The sequence below is a fragment of the Theropithecus gelada genome, chromosome 1, assembly GCF_003255815.1.
Source record: "Theropithecus gelada isolate Dixy chromosome 1, Tgel_1.0, whole genome shotgun sequence".
NCBI lineage: Eukaryota > Metazoa > Chordata > Mammalia > Primates > Cercopithecidae > Theropithecus > Theropithecus gelada.
Window position 1 is genome coordinate 214,878,782 of NC_037668.1, and position 23,868 is coordinate 214,902,649.

Sequence of the window (23,868 nt, forward strand, 5' to 3'; positions counted from 1 at the left end):
AGTTTGTTAACGGGTACAAAAATACAGTTAGTTAGAAGGAATAAGTTCTACTATTCAATAGTACATTATCGAAATTAGAGTTAACAATAATTGTTGTGTATTTCAAAATAGTTAGAAGAATTGTAATGTTCCTGACACAAGGAAAAGATAAATGTTTAAAGTGATGGATATCCCAATTACCCTGATTTGATCATTGCCCACTTTATATATGTATCAATATATCGCATGTACTGCCAAAATACGTAAAATTATGATATAAGATAAATTATTTCTCTACAAATACAATGAGAACTTTGTCATTGCCCAGTAGGATTTAGCTATTAGAAAAAGAATTATATTAGGCTGGGTGCAGTGGCTCATGCTTGTAATCCCAGCACTTTGGGAGGCCAAGGCAGGCGGATCACTTCAGGTCAGGAGTTCAAGACCAGCCTGGCCAACATGGTGAAACCCTGTCTCTACTAAAAATACAAAAATTAGCCAGGTGTGGTGATACATGCTTGTAATCCCAGCTACTTGGGAGGCTGAGGCAGAAGGATTGCTTGAATCTGGGAGGCAAGCGGTTGCAGTGAGCCAATATCGCACCGGTGCACTCCAGCCTGGGCAACAGAGCAAGACTCTGTTAAAAAAAAAAAAAATAAATAAATAAAAAATAAAAAAACTGAAACAAAACAAAACAGAAAAGAAAAGAAAAACTATTATGTCAGAGCCCACGTGGTTGAGATTAACATTCTTTACTATTTCTAACCACTTCAAGGTCTAATTTACAATAAGGAAAGAGTAACAACCAATAGGGGAATATGGACTCTTTCATAGCAAAGTTAATTGAAGTGTCTACTTGACTATGTGACATGTCACTTTCTCCTATTGCTCCTCAGGTCGATGGGCTATGTAGTTATTATGTACTAGTTGCTTAGTTACTCAGTTCTGACACAGAGGATGTGTGAAGCAGATGAAAAAGAAAGGGCTAGCTTTTTGCAAATGGTCATGTCTCTTGCAGATCTAGTTAACATGTCCTGTTTTCTACAAGAATTAATTTTTTTGCTAATGAACTTTAAGAACTGCAAATATTTTTAGTCTACTTTTTCTTTCTTACTTATTTATACATTATCTATTTGTATCCTTGAACTTTCTCTGGGATGTTATAAAAGAAAAATATTACAAGCATAATTTCTGACACGATGTTTTATAACTGTTTTCAAAAGCAATCTACTTCTCTCTGAATTTCTATAGAACCCATTTTAGTCATTCCTATGATGAATTGAAAAAAGGTCTCACAATTATTTGTCAGTTTCAGAAAGGAGACTCTTATTAGAGTCTCAGAAGCATCTTAGAACTACCTAGGCGGTCTTACAGGCTTCAAAGAAAAATATTCCACCTTACTTATTCTTATCTTCTTCAAACTGACTCCAAATATAAGCAGGATTAAGTCATATAAGGTTCCTTAAAAGTTGTTCTCAAAAAAAATTAAACACAGACTACATCCTTAGTAAAACTTGCATTGGCCCAGTCCATTTTACAAAGTTTGCTCCTTCTTACCTGGATGACTGCCCCATGACAAGTTTAAGTCTACATTAATTAATCATCTTTCCATGACACTGAGACATATTCATGCAACCCTGAGAGGGATAAGGGGTAACAGGCAAGATATGTTCAAATTGTGACATGTAAGGTCAACTTGACTTTAAAGCTCATATACTGCTCAGTTTTCATATACGTGGCTGAAAACAAGTCATCACAGAGAACTGTTCACACGGTTAGAGGACCAACATAATAAAATATGAATATTCTTCCATATTTAATGATATGAAATATAACAGGTCCTATGTCTATGCAATTGAAGTCAACATGTCACTAATTAGGGCTTCCTTTATTATCAAACTTGCTGAAAAGAATAGAACAGTGAGGAAAAAGTAGCAGGAATTGAGCTCTAGAGAATTAAAGACATTCTTATGAACCTTAAGACTTAAGATCAGTCACACTCACACGACATTTGGACTATTAGACAATGCTTCTGACCACAAATTTTGCTCTTGCCAGTTGGTGATAATCCTTTGGTAAGACAGCATGTTAAAAGCAACCAAATCACATAAGGACTAGAAGTCAAATTTCAACAGAAGAGGGCAAAGAGACTCTGTGCCTTAATTATCAACATTTTTATGATGAAGAACCTTCCTAAACTAATGAAAGATATAAGACAGAAACAGATGAAACACAGGAATGACTGACAAGAACGCCCTATTAATTTCTGACCATTTTCTTCCCTATTAACAGTGCTTGATGATCTGGAGTGAACACCTGCCTTTTTGGCTCCTGCCAATTAGTTCAGGAAGTTCCATCTTCAAACACATTCAGTGACCTGTTTTAACAGAGGCCTTTTTATTTGATTGCTGCCAACAGGCAGTCCTACAGACTTTTATAATCACAGTGGGCTGCTTTACAGGCAAGTCAAATTCAAGTTTAATGAAAACCTACATCATTACAAGGAATTGAGAAGGGAATTCTGGTTTCTTTTCTACTGTGGCTTACATTGGAAGCATAGTAACTTTCCAATGAATCCATGCAGGAGAATGGAATTCATCCAATAGAGAAAACCTCATTTTTCTCCATACTAGAATAGTAGAATTAATGAATATCAAGAACATGAGAACATTTTGTAGCTTGTAAGTACGTATCATTCCTAGCTAGGTTGATACGGATAGGTTGGGGGCAGTGGTGGTGGATATTTCCAGAGATATTACCTTAAGTTTAATGAAACATTGATTTTAAGCTTGTACATCATGAACTTGGGGACAGCTTCTCCCTCACACTTATTTATTTATTTATTTACTTTTGAGACAGAGTCTCTCTGCCATTCAGACTGGAGTGCAGTGGCGTGATCTGGGCTTACTGCAACCTCCGTCTCACAGGATCAAGCAATTCTCCTACCTCAGCCTTCTGAGTAGCTGGGATTGTAGGCACGCACACTGATACGTGGATATAGACCTCTGAAGCATCTACCCCATTCTTTTTTTTTTTTTTTTGAGACGGAGTCTCACTCTGTCGCCCAGACTGGAGTGCAGTGGCCGGATCTCAGCTCACTGCAAGCTCTGCCTCCCGGGTTCACGCCATTCTCCTGCCTCAGCCTCCCGAGTAGCTGGGACTACAGGCACCCGCCACCCTGCCCAGCTAGCTTTTTGTATTTTTTTAGTAGAGACAGGGTTTCACCGCATTAGTCAGGATGGTCTCCAGCTCCTGACCTCGTGATCCGCCTGTCTAGGCCTCCCAAAGTGCTGGGATTACAGGCTTGAGCCACTGCGCCCGGCCGCCTGGCTAATTTTTTATATTTTTTAGTGGATATGGGGTTTTGCCATGTTGGCCAGGCCAGGCTGGTCTCGAACTCCTGACCTCAGGTGATCTGCCCACCTCAGCCTCCCAAAGTGCTGGGATTACAGGTGTGAGCCACCACACCCGGCCTCCCTCACACTTTTTTATGCACCAATCATGGCCCATTTTGAACAAGGCAGACTGGTGGAACGTTTGGACTTCATGTGCTGACTGGTTCTCTTTGTTAAGACTCAAATAAAACCACTGGAGTCCTATCCACTGAGTGCTAGATCTCAAGACACAGCACAACAGGATTCCTGGTTACTTACAAGCGGTCTTTTTGGTTCCCCAGAACATCTTCCCTTAAGCCTGCTTCCCTTGCTGCTCCAAGTGAACTAAGGCCAGAAACTAACAGCAAGCACATAGGAACTGTGGGCTCTGTGCTCCCCTCGGTGTTTCTGTTCCACAGAGGCCCCATCATCTTTAGCGACTTGATTTTCTCATTCCACACACAACTCCAGCAGGAATCTCATGTATTCATTGGTTTCAAATATGCATGTGAATAAATTCCCCTAAATTTCAGACCTGTATATCCAACAGTTTCCAGGGCATCTCATCTGGTTGTTCTATGTACGTTGCCTGAAACTGAATATACCCAAAACATATCATGCCTTCGTCATTCTCGCCATGAAGAAAGAAAGGAAGAGAGAATATCTTGTGTTTCCCAATGTGAAAAGGCATAGTGGTGCATTCATTGTCAAAGTCATACATATGGGTGTCATTGTGGGTGGGGCCTTTTCCCTTAATTCACCTGCCCCCTCACTTCCCGTACCACCACCCCTAATCCTCCTATTGAATTAGTAATGAAGTCCTTCCTAAGTCCAGAAAGTCTCCCATGCATCCTATTTTTTTTTTTCAATCTTACTGGCCGGTTTTGGGTCAAGCTTTCATCATCTCTGTTCTAGACTGAGGCCACGGTCCCGGCCTTGTCTCCCTTCTCTACAATCTGATGTTTGTTCTCTACATTTACTCCCTACAGAGGAATCTGTTTGGAAAAAAAAAGAAAAAAGAAAAACAAATACTGCTATTTCCCTGCTCAAAATTTTCGATGGCTCTTTACTCTTTTCAGGATGAAATCTGAACTCCTCCAGATTCTAACTGTTGTCCTCTGCTTTCCTCTCTGGAGTCCTCTCTCTGCACTTTCCAACCACCTCATCCTGTGCAAAGGTCACGCTACAATATTTGGAGTTCCCAGAGCTTGCCAGACTCTTTCACACCTTCGAGCTGTTGCACAAGTGCTCCTCTTATGTCTGGCTAAGTCTGACTCAGGCTTCACAATGAAGCTCTGACGTCACCATCTCCAAGAAAAGCCTCTGAACCCAGGAACCTGAGTGATATTCCACACACTCCTGCAGCCCTCTGGGTTTACCTCTATTGTGGAAATTATCTTGCTTTCTTGATTTGTCTCTCTTCTCCCTAGACTGTGATCCCCTCGAGGACAGACAGCATGCCTTAATTCTTAATCACTAGGCCTGACAAAACGCTCATACACAGTGGGCTCCTGAGGCATGTTTAATTTATTATGAACACATAGGATTCTACAGATCCTGAGGTACAGCCGACTTCACATACCCACTTCAAAGTAAACAAGGGAGTAATGCCTAGGTTCTTGTTCATATGATTTATACTGTGAATAAGATAATTTCAGAGAAGTTCCTTTATTCACTTGAACAATATTTAAAGGGCAAAAAAAATTAACAAAAAGTCTTTTTAAAAATTCAAATAATTTACATTTCTTGATAAAGCCATACAATCACAACAGTGACCATATGAATGCAAATATTCCTTCTAAAAAGCATAATTATTATTCACCCATCTAACAAATATTAATGAACCCCTCCAATGTTAGATGCTCTTTGTGGTGCTGGGGTTAGCAGAGTGGGTACATGGAAGTTTCCTGTAGTTTACACTATCATTTGGAAGGCGATTAATCACATAATACTGTTCATGAGTTTGTAATTATAAAATGGAGGGAAATAGTCTGAAAGAGAAGAGTGTGGTTTTATAAAACCATATAAGAGGCTGGGTGTGGTGGCTCACGCCTGTAATCCCAGCACTTTGGGAGGCCGAAGTGGGCAGATCACTTGAGGTCAGGAGTTTGAGATCAGCCCGGGCAACATGGCAAAACCCCGTCTCTACTAAAAATACAAAAATTAGCTGGATGTGGTGGCAGGTGCCTGTAATCCCAGCTACTCAGGATGCTGAGGCAGGAGAATCACTTGAACCCGGGAGGCGGAAGTTGCAGTGAGCTGAGATCGCGTGACTGCACTCCAGCCTGGGCCACAGAGCAAGATGCCATGTCTCTCTCTCTCTCTCTCTCTCTCTCTATATATATATATATATATTTATTTATTTATTTATATAGAAACTGACTTAGACCTGAGGTGAGTGGGTCTCAACTGGGCATAGGGGAAAAAGAGGGAAAGCATTTTAGATGGAGGAAAAAGCAGAGCAGTGAAAAGTCTCCATGACCAGAGTGGCCATGGAAAAGTGACTGCTATAGCTAGAATCAAGAGAGCAAGAGAGGAAGTGATACCAGATGAGGTCTGAGAGGCAGGGAGGGACTGATCCAGGATGCTACTTAAGGGTGAAGAGGATCAGAACATGCCACCAAAAAATATACCATTTTGGCATATTGATTACTCTGAGGTAAAGGCAATTGAGAACCAGAAAATGCATGAAGGGCTCTCCACCTTTCCCTTTTCTGCCTAAAAGCAGGACATAGGTAAACGTACCCTTGCCAAACCCCAAAAACCAGAGACTAAAATGAAACCCAGTTAGAGCCCAGAAATCATATTTTAACTATGAACACCCCAACAGTTACCCCTCGACTGATGTAATTTTCCTAAAAATCTTAAGACCCTCCAACTAAAGTAATCCTCCATTTTGTATAACAAATATAATAACTAAACTTCCACCCTAATACTAATACCTTCAGCATATCCCTCTGAAAATGTGTATGTGTTTCTCCTGTTAATCTGTCTTGTGTTGTCTTAATTAGTAAGAACCACAAACAGACCATAAGAGAGAACAGGAGCACTCTGGGAGGCTGAGGTGGGCAGATCACGATGTCAGGAGATCGAGACCATCCTGGCTAACATGGTGAAACCCTGTCTTTACTAAAAATACAGAAAATTAGCTGGGCGCCTGTAGTCCCAGCTACTCAGGAGGCTGAGGCAGGAGAATGGCGTGAACCCGGGAGGTGGAGCTTGCAGTGAGCCGAGATCGCGCCACTGCACTCCAGCCTGGGCGACAGAGCGAGACTCCATCTCAAAAAAAAAAAGAAGAGGAAAGGTTTTTTTCTTCCATAGGGATCTTGTTTGGAATTTTGGTCTTAATCTTAATATCAAAGATGGATTTTAATTGGACAGATTTGTAATTTGAAAATAGTAGCGTGGCTGCCCTTTGGAGAAAGACAGGATGAGGTGCAGAGTGAATGCAAAGACTAGTTAGGAATTAATGAGATAGTTCAGGTGAGTGGAGATAATATTTTGCAGTAGAAAAATACAAGCATACATGGTCCAAGCTAAGCTGACAGCACTGGTGGGTGGAGCAGATATGAGAAGACGGGGATAAGAAGAGTCAAGGTGACCCCAGTATTTCTGGCATGTGCAATTTTTACTGAGGCAGAAAACAGGGAAGGGGCTGAGGGTAAGACAATGACTCTCATCTTGGACATGTCTAGTTTGAGACTTCTTTGAGATATCCAAGCGAAAACACTGTATACAAAGTTGAATTTACTAGAGTTCAGAGAAACGGTCTGAATTAGTAACATACATTTAGAAATATTTAATTTAAGCCATGAGACGGATGGCATTGCCTTGAGAAAAAAAAGTAGAGTGAGATTTCCATTGATGTGTTGCTATTTCAATTACCTTGTAAATAGTCTAGCTTATTATTATCTTATCCTATTAATTGTTCTTCCACTCTTTCTCCTTCACTGGGTTCTCTGAATTATAGAATTTATGCAGACAGCAAACTTGGAGATCATCAGATATAATCTCCAAATTTTACAGGTGAAAAAACTATACTGGGTTACTCAGGGTCACACTGCTCCTTAGAGGTAAAACGAAGACAAAAGCTCAGGTGGTTTTGATGAGTACTCCATAGGGCTACATCTGGAATAGGAGTATGTTGGGAGATGAATGTAAGAGTCCTAGGTACCCAGAATCCTACCAATTCTGACATGTGTGTGCTTGTCACAAAGAAACAACACAGGACATTATGTGAAGGACAACCAACAGGGGGTTACCCATGGGGTGGTGAGAAACAGAATGGGATTTTGCCTCAGACCCACTGTGGTTTACATATTGGTAAACTGTTCAAAATGGGGCCCAAAGGCTTGAACTCTCTGACCCTCTATTACCTTCTCTAGGAAATGGAGAAAAACAATGATTATCTTGAAGTGTTGAAAGGACCAAAACTAATGCATTTAAAGCCACTAACCACATAGTAGGTTTCCAAATTACTAATATTTTCCTCCAAAGTAAAGAAAAAAAAATAGATGTCATCAAAATAATAAAGCTGGCCGGGCGCGGTGGCTCAGGCCTGTAATCCCAGCACTTTGGGAGGCCGAGACAGGCAGATCACAAGGTCAGGAAATCGAGACCATCCTGGCGAACACAGTGAAACTCCATCTCTACTAAATACAAAAAACTAGCTGGGCATGGTGGCAGGCGCCTGTAGTCCCAGCTACTTGGGAGGCTGAGGTAGGAAGATTGCTTGAGACCAGGAATTTGAGGCTGGAGTGAGCCATGACTGTGCCACTGTGCTCCAGGTTGAATGACAGAATGAGACTCTGCCTCAAACAAACAAACCAAAAAACCAACTTTATTATTTAAAAAATTCTCAAGGGCTCATTGAAACTATTTGGAAACATTAAAATATTGTTTAAAATATTAAAAAAGCAATTATTCCGGTCATCAGGATTTAAAGCCTGTTTATTATGTAATGCATCTAAAATTTATAAAGCACACATGATTATGAATCAAAACATCTATATCCAAATAGTATCTGATATTATTACAATGTAATATATTTTCTAGAATAGAGCACACAAGAAACCATGCACTATTTCAATATCTTGTGAAGCAACTGAAAACCTATGTTATCAGTTTAATTCATTCAAATCTGCCTGTAGCCAAGGTAAACGGTATAGTTTAAAACAGTATCACAAATGGAGCAACTATCTTACAAATGTAAAATTGATCATTTCCTCTTTTATTCATAAACTTTTATGCTTCATCTGGATTTGGATCTCTATTCTTCTAAAATTTAGAGTTTTAAGTACAAAGGATTTTTAGCTGGTATGAGTGTCATAGTTTGCTTTAACAAAGATTTTCACATGAGAGAATGAATAAACATTATAAGTTACAGGACCTGAATTCCAGGGAAAGAGCTATCATGCAAGAATAAGACTTATGGATTTCATTTACAGAAAATCTTCAGCAAAATCTGCAAATATATTTTTAGCTATATAGTTATTTTTTTCAATTTGAAGACATAATGGTGTTAACGGTGACTGAGCACTTCCATGAAACTCTCATGGAATAATATTTGAACTTCATCTTTTATTTTCTATTGCGGTAGAGCACTTGTTCAAAGCCAAGATGTATCCTCACTTGAATGGGGCGGATTCCAGGCAAAACCACTGCTTAACACAAAGTAGACACTTCTCAAATGTCTCTTCAGGATTTATTCCTTACCTGCCTTCAAAATATAACTTGAACCAATTTACAATATAGCCCCCAACAAACTTAAAAGAACAACGATAAAAGATAGAAAAAAAAAAAAAACAATGAGAAGACAAAGAAAGGTAGATATGCCAGTGATGAATCACATGAGAAAAAGAAAGAATGGAACATTAAATTTAGCAGTGAACTTCTTGGCAACTACAGAAAAAAGGAAAAGGAAAATACAGGTTATATATTATTGTTTTTAAAAACGAATCTTCAAAGACATAATTTTTTCGTAGTTTATTATAAAAATACATTTATTTTATTGTTTTTTCATTAGAAACTTAGAGAACATGAAGGAAATGTCTTTTAGTACAATTTCGCAGAAATCACAAAATAAGAGACAAATAATATCTATCTGCCTGCTCTAAAGGTTTTGATACCGTTACACTCAAACTTCTTAAAAGTATTTTTTGTGGTAGTTAAGGACAGACAATTCAAGTTCTTTGTTGAAGATGAGATTACAAAGTGATAGCCTTTAAACAGTTGTGATCCTACAACTGACTTTTTAAACCTCTGCTAAAGGAACTTACCTTGGTTCCTCATACAAGTTAAACATTTATTGCTAATGTATATGTAATCTATTTCCCCAGCAACGGTAAAATACTAGCCCACAAAACCCACTATAGTTACCGGAACATAGTGAGTATTTGATCAATGTTCATCGAACTGAATTAAAAATATAAAGAAAAACGTAGTTAGCATGCATCTAAGACCAGCAGACACCAATCCTACATTTTTAAAATCAGCTTAAAAATACATATTTCTATAATCTGAGCTGAATATTTAATCAAGGGGAAAAAAGAAAGAAAATAAAGTAAAATAAAAACAAAAATTATAGATTCCATGGTTCCATCTCAGCACTAATGAATTAGAATAGCTGTGGTTTGTGTTTGAAATCTGCATTCCTAAGACCTTTCCCAGTGCATTTGTTGCAGCCATACTCCAGAGCGGCATTGATCAATCCCAAATATTCTCCTTTTATAACATTTTTTATGTACACTCCTTTTTTTTTTTTTGCAACCATAAGTACTTTGTGTCCAATACATGTGCTATGGGGGATGAGTCCTAGGTATAATTAGAAAAAATACAGAGATGGGAAAAGTTTAAACTAGAAAAGGGAAGTCAAAGTTGAAAACATAGTGAAACAAAAGGTCGATGTTTTACTGTGGAGGATTGAAGGAGATGAAGAAACCAGAAGGAAGTCTGTGGAGATTGCAGGACTGTGCCTGTGGACTGGGGCAAGAGCTGCAAAGCTACCAGTAACCCAGCACTCTCTGCCTCATCTTCTCTGCTTCTCCTTCCTTACATGTTTCACTGTTCTCAACTGCAGACAGGCTTCCTTTGCTGCTCTCTGCACAGGGTCATTACCCAGCCTCTAGGTTTACATTGCCTCAGTGCCAGACACACATACACACACACACACACACACACAGAGTCACACACACACTTCACCAAAGTTCTGGGAACCTCAACGGAATCCCAGGGAAGAGAGCTGTTAGCCAAGTTCTACAGTGTACGTACACCACTGATTTTACTCCCTGGCCCTGAGACACCAAGTCACATACGACCTGTGCGGCTGCCTGAGCTATCTCTGCAGCTGAGAAGGCACTTCTGGAGAAAAAGGCAATGCTGTGATTGGATCCACTCAAGGACATTTCTCATCTCAGAGTTCAAGGAACTGGCATAGAGGAATTATCCAAAGATATTGTCCCATGGTCTTGGGACTATGGAAACCAGGAGGTTGAAATCAACAACTTTAAGACCAAACAAACAAACAAAAAACAAACAAACAAACAAATACAAAGAGAAAAGTCTTAGATGGTTCACTGGACAAAATGCATTTAGCAGGAAAAACAAAACACAAACCCTATTATTAGATAGATTATATTTGTCATAGCATTCTTTGACATGATTCTGGGTCTGGATTGCAGATGTTACAGGGGGAATTGGATTATAGCACCACTTGGTCAACACAGCTGTTTTCACTTGAGGTGGATATGGGCATTACTTGGCCACCACGACCGATGTTTTCCTTTGAAGCATGGGAGCTGTCTGGTGGAATTGAGTAGTGTTCATTCCGCCACAAAGCTGTTGACACCTATCAATCTCAGGGGCAACAGAGACTCTCAGTTTGGGAGTAAAGGAAGGAGAAAGAACTAGGTTATTCTTCCTAACCGCTTTTTCCTTCCCAAGTAAAACTTCTTTTAAAGCCATTAGATAGACTGGGGTGGCCTTGATTGAGGCCAGACTGCTGAGATGATTAGAGCCCTTCAAAGAGAAAGATCGGCACAAGCAAGGTGGCCACTGATCCCAGAGCCCTCAGGAAAACAAGGATGCTCCCCGGAGTTGCCCAGCTTCTCTGGGTGCATTTTAAGGCAGTACATCTTAAACTTCAGTGCTCAAATTGAGGTTCTCATTTAGTACATCTGGGGGTAGGTCCAGATACTACATTTTCTTTTAAAATTAACAAATAATAATTGTACACATTCATGGGATACATAGTGATGTTTTGATACAAATAATGTATGATAGCTGGGCTCATGCCTATAATCCCAGCACTTTGGGAGGCCAAGGCAGGAAGATCGCTGGAGACTAGGAGTTTGAGACTAGCCTGGGCAACATGGTGAGATCTTGTCTACTAAAAAAAAAAAAAAAAAATTACACATCAGCCAGGCATGGTGGCATGTGTCTGTGGTCCCAGCTAACTTGGGGTGTTGAGGCAGGAGGATCGCTTGAGCTCAGGGGGGTGAGGCTGCCATGTCTGCACCACTGCACTCCAGCCTGGGTGACAGAGCAAGACTGTCTCAAAACACAAAACAAGAAACAAATCATGTATGGTGATAAATAATGAAAAGTGTTTGAGAAACGATAAACATTTATCCTTTTTGAGTAATTAACATATCCATTATCTTAAATATTTATCATTTCTTTCTGTCAGGACGGTTCAATGTCCTCCCAGCTATTTGAAGCTACACGATATATTATTGTTAACTATAGTCATTCTACGGTGGCATCACTGGAACTATCTGGCTGTAATTTTGCATTCTTTAACACTTCTCTCCCTGTAAGTTTCCAAGTGATTCTGATACTAACGGTCCATGGAAGTAATGAGGCTTTAAGGAACACAAATGGGTAACTTGAGAAAGTTAGATTTACAACATTTGAGATCCTTCCTTCCCTGTGGAACAGTCCATAGCAAGGATTGACTCCAGTCTGCAACGACTGCACTACCCTCCTTCCACATACGGCAGGCCTTCATCACGACTGGTTTCTGGTTCTACTAAGGGCAATAAAATCAGTGGATTCCTTGTTTCATTAGAAGCTCTGCAGCAGACCATGAAACATGCTCAGGGAGAGAAGGGAGAAGCTGAAAGAGCTGGGAAAGCCAGCCAGTCGGTTGCAACTAGGGCCACAAAAGAACAGAGGAATTAACAACCCCCAGAGATTATAAGAAATATCTGGGGAGGGATGTTACTAGAAAAGACTGAAAAGTTCTAGTAAAGTGGATGGAGCTTGAGTACATTATAATTTGGGAATATGAATCTAAAGAAGCTGATAAGTGCTAGACATAATACTAGATATACCAACTAAATCCACGACAAAGCAGTGAATTGAACCTATGAGACACAGCGTGCCTGCAGAGTTTCCAGGGAACATAAAATGATTACTTAGACCTAATTACATTAACGTGAAAAATGTCATTGATATTCTCTTTATTTAATAGCTCCCACTGTTATTTTACAGCAGTGAACATTAAAACAATTATCAGAGATTCCCAGGTTAATTCTCAATCTATATGTCCAATCTTATTTTTCAATTAAAATCTTAATGTTGTCAACCAAGAAATCTTCCAACAGCTTGCTGTTGAGATATTTGCTATCTGAAGAACTCGATCAAAAATTTGAGACTCCAATAGAGTAGATATCCCAAAATTGCAGCCAAGCTTAATCAGATGAGCAAAGCTTTTTTGTTTGGTCTATGTATTTTCATAATTGCTGAATGCCCCTAAGCAGGTCGCACACAGTTGAACTGACCACAGTTCCCAGTGCAGGATGGCAATGTAGCGCATTTATCTGCCTGAATTCTGAAGAAGATAAGTTCATCCCTTTCATTAGCTCATCAATAAATATATGACTAACATTTTTACATGTGTGTTTAGATGTGGAGTTAACTCTCTGAATCCTTGACCAAATGGAGCTGAAGGTTTAGCTAGGGATATAAGACATATGCAGAATAACTCTAAGAGTGGAGCATATAAGAGATGCCAAAATCAAGGTCTTTGAGAGCACAGAGACAAAAGGTTCGGGACAGTTTTCACCCAAGAGCTCTCTGAACTGATTGCTGAAGAAGGGATGGAATTTAACAGTCAGAATGGCCTGTAAGTGGGACAGTGAGGAGAGGAGAAATGGAGTGAAGCCACAGATGTAAAAAGTACACGGCATCATTAAGAAAGAGCAAGAAACTCGAACGAAGTGGGCGTGAGAGGGAGTAACAGGGAAAAAAGAGGACACATTTTGTTAGAGCAAAATGTCATTCCACAGTAGCTCTCCTCAGCTCCAAGCTCCCTCTCTTCTCTCTGACAGCAACACAGCTCTCAAACCCCAACGCGGAGGCCTGCTTCCCTGTTATTCCTGTCCTGATCTCTGCCCTCTTTCCAGGCTTGACGGCCTCCTGATCATGAATCTTCTCTTGATCCTGGTCGTGAGGAAGCAGCCTGCAACCCTTGTACAGGAATCCCATGAAGCACCCTTCCCACCCACACTCAGCATCAGCCGCCGTCGTCTCCCTCCTTGCTGCTGAGACTTCGGGCTGTCTGATCTCACCTCTTCCCTAAGCTGTGGTAGGCCATGCCCCAGCACATCCCAGGCCCCAAAACTGGCACTTTGACTGCCTCCTGTGTGCTCTGAGTCAGAGCACAGATGCTTAGCTTATTACACTTCCTTTTGTCTTGGGTTTCTCTAGTCATTGCCAATCAAACCCGTGGAGGTTCCCCATTTTGGATAATGATTGTTTTATCTCTCAGTCTCCCCATTTTAAAATAAACCACCAACAACAACAACAACAAAAACGAAATCCATTGGGCTATGTCTTTTATTCTGCATGCCTAGTTATTCACTAAACCCTCATGCTCTTTCTTCTCTATTCCTTTAGCCCTTGGATATCAGGACCTGGGCACCCAAACTATTCCTGCGAGAGCCTTACCCTTGTCACAGTGCTGTTGCCCTTACTGAATGCCAGTTTATCCCGAGCACTTTCATCACAATATCCTCTGCCAAAAATTTTAAATGTCTCCGTATTTTCCCTTTTATCAGAATTAGAATCTTTTGGCTAGCTTTCACAGACCCTCATAACCTGACCCAAGGTCTCTACAGTTTGGTCACTGTCGAGTTGGGTGAACACAGCCGGTGGTGACAGTGGTCTTGAGTGAATATGGCTCTTCCTCATCTTTCAAACAGCTCACCACTGCTCTGTAGAAACCCTTTCCTGACTCCCCATCAGTCAGGAAAAAGAAATCATTGATTTTTTTTTACCCTCCTAATTTCCATATACAACCTTCATAACATTGTTTTTTACATGTCTTTATTTATTTTAATATTGTTTTTTATTTCACATTCGTTCATTCTGTCTTTACAAACTAACCTAGAACAGGGTCATGATTTTTGGTGTTTTACTATCATTTCAAGTGTTTCACATGATAAACGCGCCACGGGCATTTTATAAGTAGTTATTGAATAATGGATTAGAGAGAGAGTTTCAATAGTGAACAGCCGGAATCAGTTTTTTAAAGTTATCTAAGAGGTACAGGAGAAAACAGAGCTGTGCTCCATGCAGACTTACCAGAGAAGACGCTAGGTATCTTGGAAAGAAAGCTTTTGACCGTACGAATAGGAATTCCATTTTTTTCGTCTTGCATACGTGCTATGACGTCTTCCATCTAAACAACAATAATAACATAATTAAAACCTTTATGAAGTTGAACTTTTTTGAAAAGAAAATCAGCTCTCATAAAACTTTTGTATTCCAGTTTTGCCCAGCTAAGAACAATGCCATATTCTTGCCTTTCTAGTTTTTGCCACATTAATAGTTTAAATTCTGTTAAAAACAGATGGAGGAAACAGCAAGAAAAACATACATTTTAGGGTCCATTAAGCTACCAATAGGAATTTTGTGCTTTGAATATTGCCTTTCTCCTGACTTCATGTACCCCGGTTATAAAGGTTAAGATGAAAGAGTGTTTATTTCACAAGTTTTTAGAAACCATTGTCATAGCACATTCATGCTTCATTAATGTTATCTCTACTGAAATCAGTGCAAAAGCAAGTAGAGCCTTAAAAGCATCTGCTTGAATTGCTTCTTCAAGCAAGAGAATTTCCGTGATTTTGTTTTACAATAAATTTCTAAAACCTGCCTAGAAATCCAGGACTGATTGCCAACTACTATTACATCTCTTGCCCAGGTACTTACTGAAGTATGTTATGAAACAAATACACACACATACACACTCTCACACACATACACTCATGCATGTGCACATACACTCCACACATGCACATGTACACCCACATATATGCACACAAGTACACATACACATGCATGTATACACACACATATGCACGCACACACACATATATATACAATAAAATGAATGCAACACCACAGCCTTCTGCCCATTTACTAGATTCCCCTTTATCTTTGTTTCAATCTCGTTAGTACACTCTCTTTTACTTTTACAAATTGCTCATAATTCTAAAGGACTGTGTTTCACAAAGTCAATGTGGAATTTAGTTTTGAAGAACATGCATCCATTCAAATCATAGCCATAGACTTTCCTCACATGCTTCTAAACCTGGGAGATGCAGACACACAAACATACGCAAGTGGTAGCATGGGACTTAAAATCCATTCATCCATTTACTCATTCCACAACCACTTATCACTAACTCTAGACCGGATATTCGACTGGGCACTGTGGATATGAAAATGCATACAATACAGTTCCTACCCTCAAAAAATTCAGTCAACAGTGACAACCAAGGTGAAATTTGAGTAAAGTATGTAGTTTAGCTAATAGTGTTGTACCAATGTTAATTTCTTATTTTGATAATTATGCCATGGTTAATATAAGATGTTAACATTAAGGGAAGCTGAGTAAAGGGTGTATGGGAATTCTGTTATTTTTCTTCTTTTCTGTAAGCCTAAAATTATTTCAACGTAAACAGTTAAAAAAACACAGTCTAAACTTTATATTAATGAATTATTAAATTTCCATCAACACAGCTTTAGAATGGTTTTCAACTAAGAAATCTAATGTGCTTGATATCAATGGATGTATTACTATGTTGTAATTACACTATCAACAGATGTATTACCATGACAAATAACTGGAGATGTGGAAAGAATGGGTTTTAATGAGACACAGGTTTGTATTTGACTCTTAGAGCTTCTAATTATTATCTATGTTCTTTGAGTAGGTTAAATAACCTCTCTAAGACTCAGTTTTCTGATCCATAAAATGGTGATAATAATACTTGTAAAAATTTCTTCATAGCATTCTTCATGGGATTGCATTGGGCCTAGGGTGGGGTAAAGTATTTTAAGGGCAAACAACACAACATATATAAAGCCTGGTACATATATAGAACAACAAATATTAGACCAAATGTCCATGCACACCCATGATATCTGGGGATGCTTATTCTCCATCTTCATGTTTGTTTCCATGTGGAAGGAGCACCATTACCCTAATCCACTTGCCTGTCTCTGTCCCCTAATTTACTCCAGGGGAGCTGAGCTGACTTATCAGATAGAAGAGCTGGGAATGAGAAATTGTCCTGCAGGGCCCATTCTTTTTCTCTTGGCTAGAAGCCCACATCCAACTCTGCTGATGTAGAGATGCCTGCCCTAGTGGGTGAGCAAGTCTATTCAGGATTGTGTTTCAGGATTAATGGTGACTTGTGCACAAACATTCTTCCATAATACCTTTATCAGCAATCAGGGCGATGCTGTGACCCCTATGTGCCTGTCTTTACGGTTATGGTTCTCAGTTGGCTCAGTATTCAAGTATAAAAAGAACATGAGGCTGGGTGCAGTGGCTCATGCCTGTAATCCCAGCACTTTGGGAGAACAAGGCGGGCAGATCACCTGTGGTCAAGAGTTTCAGACCAGCCAGCCAGCATGGTGCAACCCCGTCTCTACTAAAAATACAAAAATTAGCTGGGTGTGGTGGCAGGCGCCTGTAATCCCAGTTATTTGGGAGGCTGAGGCAGGAGAATTGCCTGAACCCCAGAGGCAGAGGTTTCAGTGAGCCAAGATCGTACCACTGCACTCCAGCCTGGGAGACAGAGTGAGACTTCGTCTCAAAAAAAAAAAAAGAAAAAAGAAAAAAAAATGCTTTTATCAGGTCTGTAAAAGACCCCAACAATAACCAAATACCAAATACCTCACTTCTCATGTAATAAAGATCTCTAAGTTTAGAAACATGAAAATAGATATACTCTCATGACTTTTTATTTTGTTACTATTTACTCATGATTGACCTGTCACAATGTTCTGCAGAATAAGCTGCTTTGTCCTGCCTCATATCAGCCTCTAAATCCTTGCATTATCTGCTTAACGGTTTAAAGTAGGCTGGATTAGAGGGACATGGAAACCTCTCTGACTCCCACTTTCTTCTCAGCACCTAGAGATGTGGCAACAATCACCTCTGGTTGGCGCTGAATTAAGGTACGTAGCTATGAGTGGCAGTATTTTCTTTGTACAGTCTCATCCCCTCTCAGTTCATTGGATCCGAAAGGAGTGAGAATAGGAAGCTGGAAAGTAAAAGTGATTTCTGTGGTTGTATTTCAAAATATTCCATTTTTCTGAGTCATAATTTCCACAAGAGAAAAAAATTTTAACTCTAAGTAAAAATAGGATTGGTGTTCTAGACTGAAAATGTGATCATGTACATGCACTCAGCTGTTTTTATCTTTATTCAGACATGGTTTATCCATGAACCTTGCCATGGCCTAGAATGAGGCAAAAACAAACAAAAGAAAACAAAACAACAACTACAAAAATGAAAAAAACAAAGACACATACAAAACAACAAAACCCTGCTTTCTAAAAACTAAAATCAATTAAGAAAGAAAAAGAAAATTCTAGCCCTCAAATGACCGAAGGGACCCACTCTTGGCTAAAGGGACCCCAGGCAAAGACTGGAAGCTAAGTTCATGGCCATGATGGGATGGGGGGTGGGACACACCTCGCTGTAGCCCTTCCTCACTAACTACCATTCAGCTTGCTTCCCTAAGGGCTAAACAGACCCTTTTGAAAGACTCCACATTGGTAATGTTGATTAATGATTTATCTTCCCAGTACAGAACAAAGCTAAAATGAGATTAGTCATTCCTTCACTCCTCCCTGGGATGTCTGCTCCCTCCACTCCCTTTTTCTTCAAATGTTCACCTTATCTTATGTAAAATGTAAACTTACAGGGCACTAATGAAAGTCTCTCAGGTATGTAATCGTTCCTCTCACTGTTGCCTTCTCTTTTTTAAGGAAAATGTATAAATACTAAACCTCCTAAGAACCTCTTTGGGAAAAACAGCCACACAGGCATCCGTAACTTGTCCTCAAGCTGGCTCTCAATAAGCCTCAATGACTGAGATTTATGTCTCAATCACTCATTTTGGTTGTCACAGTGACCAAGGCCACATAAAAAAACACATCCATCTCATCTGTTGACGTTTCCTCAAGCATTCATTCAGAGTCTATTAATTTTTATATTAAGCATGACTTGAACATGCTTGATGGTCTGTTTTCTCACTATTAGGAACCGCAATTGGATGAGAAGAAAAATGCTAAAAGCAAGCAAAAAAAAAATAGAGCAAGTTAGTTAGACAGTAAGAGGTATGAGGGATAGTAAAAAGCAACTCCAATAAATATGAAAATATTTGGGCAATTTAGTCTTAGACCAAAAGACTCAGGTACCTTAAGTATCCTATACATATATGTATGTGTGTTTGTGTATATATACATACATGCACGTATATATATGCATGTGTATATATGTGTATATATGTGTATACACACACATATATGCACATGCATATATTCATTAAAATGCCATTGAGTTGTGTGTTTTCACTTTCATAAGCCTGTTTCTGAGGGTGAGGAAACTGGGCATTGGAGAAGAGAACACGAGATGATGGAAATGGACAGGAGAGCTGGGGTGCCTTGGGTCACCGAGGATTTTTCTGAAGGCTATTTTCTTTACTCTTAAGAAGTTCGAGGCAGGTGATCTGTAAGATTTCTCCTAGCTACAAAACGACTGAAGTCTGGAAATAATCATCAGCATTCAGAGGGAGGTAAGTTTCCACATTAGGTCAAAGAGCCAATTCTCTGTTGGAGACAAATAGATGAAGCTATTAAATTAAACAAGGCCAGGCCAGGCTTGGTGGCTTACGCCAGGAATCTCAGCACTTTGGGAAACCAACGCAGGATGACTTGAGCTCAGGAGTTTGAGACCAGCTTGGGCAACATGGCAAAACTCCAAACTCCATCTCTACAAAAAACAAACAAACAAACAAACAAAAATTAACTGGGTGTGGTGGCAAGCACCTGTGATCCCAGCTACTCAGGAGGCTGAAGTGAGAGGATCTCTTGAGTCTGGGAGGTCAAGGCTGCAGTGAGCTGTGGTCCTGCCACTGCACTCCAGCCTGGGCTACAGAATGAGACTCTGTCTCAAAAATAAATAAAATAAAATAATAAATCAAACAAGACCTTATACAAATGTATTTGCTTCCAATTGTCAGCACATTTTAGTTTCAGTGCAAATTGTAGTTATTAAAAGCATGCACTTAGGCCAGTTAGACCTGAGTTTGAATCCTGACTACACTCTTAAAAGCTATCTAAACAGATGAGTTAACTTAACACTCAAAGATTCGGTTATCTCATCGGTAAAATGGAGATAATCATAAATTGTATACATCTTATCAACGGTGAGAATTAGTGAAACAATGCTAATTAGATGTTTACTATAATGCCACCACCAACACCGTCATCACATCATCTTCAACATAACTTTCTTCCTTCGTCATTGTACTAGGAAGATACAGACCCTTTTTCTTTTATAATTCAGCTGGCAAAGATGCTGTAGTTAAGTGCAAATATTTATTAGATGCAATAAATTGTCAAGCAATAAGTAGTCAGATATGCCTATACACAAGTTCTGTCTTTGATTTCTTGTAGAAAACTGAGTTCATGTTGGCCTCTGCAAGACAGGAGATTCGATTTGAAGAAATGTCAGGGGAAATACTTGTGCATATAAGCAAAGGCTATGTAAGCCATGAAAAAATCATATTTAGAAGGGGAAATGAGATTGCATTCACTTTCAAAATGTCTTTGTTCTCATCTTTTCTTGACAAATTTGCCTCTTGAAGTTATTTAGAAGATTAAAAATTGAATTAAATTGAGTGCTCTTTGCAAGACTTAATTTTTTAATGCAAACTGATTCACTATGTGTGATAAAAGTAAAAGTTAAACAACTATATTTTGCAAAGTAATTTTGAGAATATGTACTGCTGAATTCATTCAAAACTTTTTTATGCTTGTATTTCAGAACCCTCCATATTTCTTTTTTTTTTTTTTTTTTTTTTTGAGACTGAGTCTGGCTCTGTCGCCCAGGCTGGAGTGCGGTGGCCGGATCTCGGCTCACTGCAAGCTCCGCCTCCCGGGTTCACGCCATTCTCCTGCCTCAGCCTCCCGAGTAGCTGGGACCACAGGCGCCCGCCACTTCGCCCGGCTAGTTTTTTGTATTTTTTAGTAGAGACGGGGTTTCACCGTGTCAGCCAGGATGGTCTCGATCTCCTGACCTCGTGATCCGCCCGTCTCGGCCTCCCAAAGTGCTGGGATTACAGGCTTGAGCCACCGCACCCGGCCCTCCATATTTCATTAACTAGTAAAACTATCTGTTTTCCCCTAGATGTGAACTTCTGGAGGAAAAAATTCTTACCTTACTCATCTTTGCATTGTTAATTATATATATAAAGTGCCTGGTCCATAATGGAGGCTCACTTTAAAAAAAGGAGAGGGGATTGGTGTATTTTTGTTTAAGGCATATGTTTGCTTTTTCTGAGAGCCTCAAAACAAAAGTGGAAGTTAATTTGAAATTTAGTCTTGAGATGTTTGATATGTTTTTCTTTGTATGTAACTTTTGTGAAAAAATATATTATCAGCGTCAGAAATAGTGACACAGAATAGCTCAACATGGTAGTGCAGGTTAAAACACTCTTATCCCTCTTATTCTTTCTGCTCTATCTAATGCAGAGATTCTTCGGCTTACTTGTTAGAGGAATTTCTTCCTTTAATGCAAGAGAGTAAATCAGTGGCTGTTTATGAGGCTGTCTTCTTGCTTGTAGATGTGACACTCAAGTTCATTGCCATGTGTAAGCCCTCAAGATGAAAGGCGCTATTGAACTTCAGCACCCTGCTCTTTTCCCAGGAATTCATAATTAGCATTTCCTTTGGAAGAGTTTAGATGTCACTTCAAGCTTGTGATGTATTTCAAACAAGGCTCAGGTTAAACAGTCCCCGCCTGAACACTTGGTGGAATGAAAGAAGGAGCATATTACGCAGGTACATCTTCTTTGAAGAGAGTTACTAATTATTCAAGAGGGCTGCCAGACAGGGCTCCCACATATTGATGAAAACAAAATCACTGCCTTGAAACCTTTCCAGTTCTCTAATGTTCTAAACAATTATGGGAGTTTAATTAAATTAACTTGTAGCTATATTTGCTGGAACTTTACCACAATATCATTACTATTGATTTCATTAAGCCAATAGCTTTACAGAGACACCTTGACTGTAGGCAAAACATTTGTGTGAAGTAAAGCTAAAACATTTTGTACTCTGTAATTCTGAAAAAGAAATGAATCAATCAAAATTTCAAAAGAAGTTTTCCAACTCTGCATTACAACCACCATCAAGCACAGGCATTTGGAGATATAAATGGGAGACTAAATGGGCAGATTGAATGGCTTTTTTCTATGTGCACATACTTTCAAATTATGGCATGTACTGTCATTTTAAGTGCTAGCTATGAAAATGGGAGAAATGATCACTAAAGTGCTTGTTGGATTTCTTGGGCAATTAGGTGGTGGCAGGTTTTCATAATTTAAATCCGCCTGTAATTCTTTTTACTTCAGAAAGCCTTACGAATGCAGAAAATCATTTACGCTTCTGAATTCATCACTGAAAACAGAGACAGTAGAGTCAGTCTCTAATGAAAGTTAAATAAGAATAATGAGATTAAAATTTGCAACACAAACTGTTTTCTTCTGTAATAATTCAATTAAAGCTGCTTCCAATTGATACAATTTTCCCCACGTTACAGTTGATTGCAGTCAGTATCTTAACCCAGAATTAATTACTCTTTTCATATAAAAAAAACCCCTGCCGTTTTCATGAATAATTGACTAAAAATAGAAACTAGGAAAATCTTATTGCATGTAAATCTGTCCCAGTTTATCTTAAATATAGATTTATTTATTTAAAAAACAATAACTCAGCGAGGCACGGTGGCTCATGCCTGTAATCCCAGCACTTTGGGAAGCTGAGGCAAACGGATCGCCTGAGGTCAGGAGTTTGAGACCAGCCTGGCCAACATGGCGAAATTCTGTCTCTACTAAAAATACAGAAAAATTAGTCAGGTATGGTGGTGGGTGCCCGTAGTCCCAGCTAATCAGGAGGCTGAGGCAGGAGAATCCCTTGAACCCAGGAGGCAGAGGTTGCAGTGAGCCAAGATAGCGCAACTGCACTCCAGCCTGGGTGACAGAGCAAGACTCTGTCTCCAAAAAAAAAAAAAAAAAACACCACACACACACACACACATAATGACATAACTCATTTGAAAGCTTAGAAGCTTAGAAATTTTATCCTTTTGTGATTTTGCAGAAATAAAGTAGAGGTATTTTTTTTTCCAATTTATAGATGTTTCTGCTTTTTGTTTTTTTTAATAAAGCATTTCTCTCATTCATCTCAAGGAATATAACCTCTACTGAAAATAAACAAACAGATAAATAAATAACTATGCTCATTGTATTTGTTGAGATTACTTGGGTTGACAGAATCCCAAATTAAATTGTCATGAACAAAGAAATGTGTGGTAAGTACTGTGGGATGCTTTCTGGAACTCGTAGAGGGTCACATGAGTGGGTCTCACAGGCAGCCCGCCTTTAGGGCATGCTTACTGCCCCTCCGCTCTGCTCCTTGTGGTGATCCCACTATTTCTTCTCGGCCCAGAGTCCTCTCTTAGTTCTTCAATGCACAGAACAGCAAAAATGGCTGCCCTTACTGCTTGGCTTTATAGTTTGTAAAATTAAATAATTCAAACTTAAAGCTGTTGGAACTTTAAATTACGTGAGCTTTGAGAAAAATGTGACTATATGGCCTGAGTCACATAGCATGCAGCTGCAACTCCTGCTTCTCTGATTACAGATTACAGTATGTTACTCTTGCACTGTAGACGATTAGGAAAGGCTGAAAGATGCCATAAATAAGAGTCCATTACACTTCCTTTCAAAATGTCGAATCTGTCTTCCTTGGAATGTAGTAAACTATAATCAATCAAACTCCTGTAACATAATCTAAGAATTGGTCTTGCATGAAAAATGTTGCAACTCTGTTACATTTCTGTCTCTACCCATATAAGTGAAACCTCACCTCCACACTTGGATGCACTAACCCCATTCTTTTGGAGTCTGTGTCACCCAGGTGGTGACAG

General features: G+C 39.4%; 1 protein-coding gene across 7 annotated transcripts in view; it reads right to left on the bottom strand.

The window, feature by feature from the left end:
• The window catches only part of RGS7 (regulator of G protein signaling 7), a 577,395-nt gene that overhangs the window by 305,784 nt on the left and 247,743 nt on the right, over positions 1-23,868 (bottom strand). For all 7 annotated transcript variants that reach the window (XM_025399630.1, XM_025399608.1, XM_025399600.1 and 4 more), the window contains one exon: positions 14,940-15,036. In XM_025399630.1, coding sequence (XP_025255415.1) covers positions 14,940-15,036 — 97 coding nt within the window. The remainder of the gene's footprint in view (positions 1-14,939; positions 15,037-23,868) is intronic.